Raw genomic sequence first — 6,000 nt, forward strand, 5'->3', positions numbered from 1 at the left:
ACAGGAAATACCTCGGGACATCGGGCACTTGTGGTGGCCACAGAAGCCGTACACATCAACGTCCATGTATTTCTTAAGTTGAGCGACGAAGCGTTCCCTCCCGCCGTTAGTCAAGCAGTTGCTGACCATCCATACGGCGGTTTTTTTCTTAGACTTCCAGAGGGCCTTCAAGTCTCTCTTCGTATTTGTAGCGACGGCCTCGCGAGGTACAATCCTACCGTAGGGCACGTAAACGTCAGAGTCTTTTCTATACGTCATGGTCCAGTTAAACATGCCGTGCGTGAGATTGAAGTCCGTGAAGTCGGTGTTTGGCGGTGGTTCCATCAAGTAGAAGATCCATTTCTGCCAGCTGAAGCGCTTCTGGGGGAGATCCGTCATCTCTAGGTTGCGCACATGGAAGACGACAGCGTCGCTATATTCCACCAGACACGGGTCGTTAGTGACGAGGCACTTGGCTCTGCAGTTCTCGAGCAATACTTCGCCGATTCTGGTATCGTCGAGTGGCCCATACCAATCTCTAAAGAATTTGGTCCACATCATGATGCGTGGCAAACCCTGTGTCACATTGCTGTTGTTTAGTGAGTTGAAGATAGGGCAAGAAGGACCCTTCAGCAAGGGCCCTTTCAGCTCCAACATTCTAACATATCTGCTCCGCATCGCAATGTAGAAATACAGTGGTGCGCACGTGGCTACCAATATAAAGACTAAAACCTTCCGCTGTGTAGGCATCATGACAGGTGTCACTTGAACTGGCCGTTGAATGGTGAACGAAGCAGGGTCCTGCAAGCAGTCAAAAAGAAGTAAACGAGGAATTAATTTGGCATGCGATAAAAGTAGTTGTCAGTTAGAACTGCATGCAAATGTACTTGAACAGAAAAGGATATCCTATCGAAATGCCCATCGAAAGGAAGTGATCTCACGCCTTGTATTCATGGGTGGTGTCACGTGTAGTTGCATATCATGGCGTGCTGATGAAACCTTGAAGCGAGCATTTTCCGGTGTCTGTATGAATTGGGACAAAATAGGAAGTTGCTCTCTCGGACTTCCTTCTAGACACGGCGTGCCATCTACCGGCGAAGTCGCGAAGTTCGCGCGTTGTGTTTGCCTTAAGTTCGCGTCAAAGAGGATAATTGAAGAGCGCCACAGACCCAGTGACGCATACCGAGTGAGCTAAGTTGGTTTCAAATCGGTTCATTGCAGAATGGCCCATGCATGCCCAGTGTTCCATGACGTGGGTCCAACGGATGTTTTTGAACCAGGTTCCCTCAGCACTGCACCCGCATACTCTGTCTATTGTGCCATCCCTTGGATGACGAGATAAATTTTACAATTATCACGCCGCGTTAGACGGCTGAGACGTTCAAAACGCCGTAATGACCCCGATGCCATTATTAGATTCACATCTGCCAAAGGGGAACTTAATCGGAAAATGAATCTAGCCAAAGATTTTTTTTCTTTCATGTCGAGCTGCCAGGATTGTTAAGAAATAATCCTCGGAAATTCTGGCGTTCCGTCATGCCTGTTACGGATTCTTCATCATTATTTACTATTAATGATGAAAGTGTTAATGATCCTGTGCGCATCTCCAATGCATCCAATGCATACTTCCATTCTGTCTACGCAAACACATCTGCCCGGCTTTTGATAATCATTCAGTTTTTTCCATTCCCGACATTTCAGCTAATGTTAATGGCATCCTTATTTGATTTTAAAATTAGACACACAATAGTCTGATGGCTCTGATGGTATTCCGAAATTGTTTTTACTTTGCTATTCACAATGGGCATCACGCTATCTTCAAATTGTATTCGATAAGTCTCTTGAAACACGAATTGTTCCTTTATCCTGGAAGCGTGCAAGAGTTATACCCTTGTATAAAACAGGCGACAAGACTTACCTAACAAATTACAGACCAGTTTTTTTAACTCCTCACTCGTGCAAAATGCTGGAACATATTATTTACAAACACATAATCGATTTCCTTGAGTCGAATAATATTCTAACTAACGTTCAGCAAGGCTTTAGACGTGGTTTTAGCACTATCACGCAATTAACCGAATTCACCCATGACCTTGCTTATCAATTAGATCTCGGTGAACAGATTGACGCTATCTTTATTGATTTTTCTAAGCTTTCGATTCAGTACTTCATTCTCACCTCTTGCAAAAATGAAATGCCGTACTAAATAATTCCCGTCTAGTCGACTGGATTGCTAGTTTCCTTTCTAACCGGTCCCAATACGTCGTCTTCAGTTCCGCAAGGTCATCAATTCTTGAGGTAGTTTCTGTGGTTTCTGAAAGGCCAGTCATTGGTCCTTTATTGTTTTTAATTTGATGTCAATGACCTACTAAAAATGTTTCTTCCAGAATTCGTCTTTATGCTGACGATTGCGTCTTATACGACATGATTGATTCTGCGACTAATCATAAACGACTGAACGATTCCTTTGCCTCCTTCGGTGCTTGGTGCGAAAAATGGAAAGTGAACATTACTTAAAAAAACAACAACGTTGTTATGTCCTTCAGAAAAAGAGCAGCGCCAGTAATTGCGACAAATTCTTTGAATGGATCATCTTTAATACGCAGTTCGACATTATAAATACCTTGGCGCAACATTTACTCACAATCTGTCATGGTCTGCACACATTGATCAAACATGTTCTAAGGCCTTAAAACAACTTGGATACCTACCTATGCAGAAAGTTCCAGAGTAATCTCTGGTGCCCGCGTGTCTTCCAGAAAGTACTACACAATTCACGTCGCGCATACATGCAATTAGGTTACACAAGATCGGGTGACAACAGACAGCGGATAGAACCATCCATAACATACGAGAAACTTCCGAGACATGCAGGCGCGTCCTGCGCTGAGCGATATCATTTGTTAGGCTGCGAAACGTGGTCCCCCGAGAAAGGTAAACAAGTACACGTGTCAATAGTTGAGGGACGAGGTGAGCCGGTAAGGGGGTAAAAATTTGGAGAGGGCACCGGCAACACTGACGAGTGAAGCAATTCCACTGCGGCATTTGTGCAGTGACGAAAAACAGGGGGGGGGGGGGGGGGGGGGGGGGGGGTGACATCGACGACACAGACGCTCTTTTTGCGGCCAGTTTCGGTTTCAATGAGCCTGCCAAGGGTAACTAATTGTTCGCGTAGCTCCCACAAGAACTTCGCTATTCAAAATTTGATCGTTGGGATAGGTAGCGTAGAGGACGGGCCCCAATGTACTCATTTGCTGTAGCCACCTATCGTGGATAATTAGAAAGTTAATTACCGTAACTTCGCTAATTACGCACGTAAGTGCGGAAATTGCTCTGTATCTAGAGGCCGCCAATCCGTACACTCGAATGGTAAACATAACGTGACCAAGTCTCATTTTTTGCTGAGTCATTGTCATGACCTACATGACACGCATGTCATGACATTTATGTCATGACTTATCACTTATGTTCGTCATACAATCCTGTCATAGTATGCCAATTTTTGGTACACAATAAATTAAGGAAACGACCATGATAGCACCAAGACGTAGGCGGCTGTTTCATGGCCTACATGACACGCATGTCATGACATGTATGTTATGACATGTCATTTATGTTCGTCATAACACTCTTGTCATAGTATGCCAATTTCGGTAAATACCAAGTTAACGGTACGACCATGAGAGAACAAAGACGTAGGTGGCTAGATAGATAGATAGATAGATAGATAGATAGATAGATAGATAGATAGATAGATAGATAGATAGATAGATAGATAGATAGATAGATAGATAGATAGATAGATAGATAGATAGATAGATAGATACTGTCAAAGTAGCAAATGTTCGCCAAGAAATGCTTCGCATTTAAAATGTGCATAATGCCAATGACCTCCTCGTCGACAGCTATCCAAGCAAAATCGAGCAGAAGGAGCACTGTCATCATCAGCCAACTCGTCCGTTTCCTCGCGGGTGGCAATGTTTTTAGAACAGAAGAGGAAGAAGCGCGCCATCACCACGCTCACGTGCCAGCGGACACGGGGTTCCAATAAAGCATCGACAACGAGCAATCAAACTACGGACGCGCAATTACTTCGTTTCTTACAAAGAGAGTACTTGAGATTGTTATAAAGCGTGTGATGCAGGATCTCCGGGGTGCCCCAAGGGGCCTCGCTGGGGATCGAAGCTATAGATTAAAAAAAAAAAAAAAAAACAGCAGAATAGACACATCCAATTACTGTAGCAGTCGGTGGCGCTTACAGATGTCGCCGTAACGGGGTGCCGGGCTGGTTGAGCGTGAACGGAAGGTGGTGCAAGGTTGCCGCCTGAACGAGCCTTGGCCGGAGACCGCGGACCACAGCCCCGGGGCGCGGAGGAGGAAGCCATGCCAGTGCGATGCTGCTGTTGTCCACTTCTACGTCCTAGATGTTAGCGGCACCGGTTCTTCTCCAAACCAAACGATAATGACGATGACGGTCATGATGCTTCCTTCAACAATGGCACGTACGATCAGGGATAGGCCAAGAACTTGGTAGCATTATCACAAATATGTAAATAACGATATGATAGAAACCGTTCATAAATCGAATATATTGTGTAATAGGCAGTCTTACACAAACGAGACGAAATAAAACTTTCAAACATAATATCATTTCTTCCCTCATGTTCGTTGGGTGGCTGGTCGGTTGGTTCTGCCTTGACGACATGCCTAAACCCGCTAAACAGGCCGTGAATCCGGCTGTAGGGGGAAAGAAAATAAGTTTTTTTGGTTAATTACAGAAAATAAGTTAAGGGGTTAATAATTATATCCATTAATGAGTCCCCATATTAGAGGCCCTAATTTTTTCAAACTCTGCAGTTGTGCATCTGTACGGATCTATTAAAGAAGAGATGCTATTAATATTGTTAGTCATTTGCGACGAGAGAGGGGTCATTGGAGAGAGGGGGCATTGGATTTTTTGTTTGTTTCACTTAAAATATAATAATGGTATTACGCACCTTCCTGTTGAAAAAATCTTGTGACGACGCCACAAGGAAGAGCATCACGGGAAGCGCAAGGTCCAGCCTAAGCTGGCGAAGAGGACCTTCCAGAAGGCGTTTCTTTCTTTCTTTTTTTTTTAATTTCCAAACCTACGAGATCATAAAAAAAATGGCTACATGGTTTCACGTTGACTACAATAATAACACTAAGGGGAAACTAGATCCAAGGCCACGTCAACATTACGACGTTCTTCCTTGATTTATTTTTCCGTGCTAGAACCAATTACCGACGACATCAGTAGGGCTCGGCGATTGCAGCGCGACTAAGAATCGCAAGGCCAGCAGCAGTGAGGAATACTAATGGCATATTCGAGTGGTCGTTTCAGAGCGCTCTGGCCGTGCTACAAATGTGGTGAAAAACAACTTTAAAGCTGTATAACGACAATAACCGGGTATGGAAGTGATGATCCACCTTCTTTATCATCAGAGGAACCCGTTTGTGCAAACGGTAACGCTTAGTAACGGTTTTACACGACCTTTGTAGCGCTACCAGAGCGCTCTAACACGACCTCCCGAATATGCCATAATTCTTCTGCAGTGCTACCGTAGAGTAATTATTGATGCCTAAATTATTAAACAACAATTAAACGCGCAAGCACGCCCTCCAATAACAAAAAGGCTGCTTTTGAAAATTTGATTCTTTATACGTAATTTGTAGGCGCCCTCTGTGTGTCGAGCACATGTTGACACGTCCTTACGTTAGTTGGCCTATGTACCTGGGCCTAGCGTGGGCCAAGGCGAGGTGAAAGTTAGTGGTGGTAGCGCACTTTCTCATTTCCTGTGGTAACTGCACCTGGTCATGCAGGTATCTTCGGGAAGGAATTGGCCAACGACGCTGTGCGCCGGCTTGTTGATCAAGACCGCCGCGGTCTGTGAGACAATGCAAACCCTCGCCGACATCGATATAGAGAAGTGCTCCAGCGCATCATCATCATCATCATCATCATCATAATCATAATCATAATCATCATCATAATCATCA

The 6,000-nt window shown here is 44.5% G+C and overlaps 1 protein-coding gene across 1 annotated transcript in view; it reads right to left on the minus strand.

The window, feature by feature from the left end:
• The window catches only part of LOC119466643 (alpha-(1,3)-fucosyltransferase C), a 43,625-nt gene extending 39,216 nt beyond the window's left edge, over window positions 1-4,409 (minus strand). Inside the window, exon 1 of the mRNA XM_037727162.2 lies at window positions 4,239-4,409. Coding sequence (XP_037583090.2) covers window positions 4,239-4,364 — 126 coding nt within the window. The 5' untranslated portion in view covers window positions 4,365-4,409. The remainder of the gene's footprint in view (window positions 1-4,238) is intronic.
• Between the last annotated feature and the right edge of the window lie 1,591 nt (window positions 4,410-6,000).

This window comes from Dermacentor silvarum, chromosome 10 (genome assembly GCF_013339745.2).
Source record: "Dermacentor silvarum isolate Dsil-2018 chromosome 10, BIME_Dsil_1.4, whole genome shotgun sequence".
Classification (NCBI taxonomy): domain Eukaryota; kingdom Metazoa; phylum Arthropoda; class Arachnida; order Ixodida; family Ixodidae; genus Dermacentor; species Dermacentor silvarum.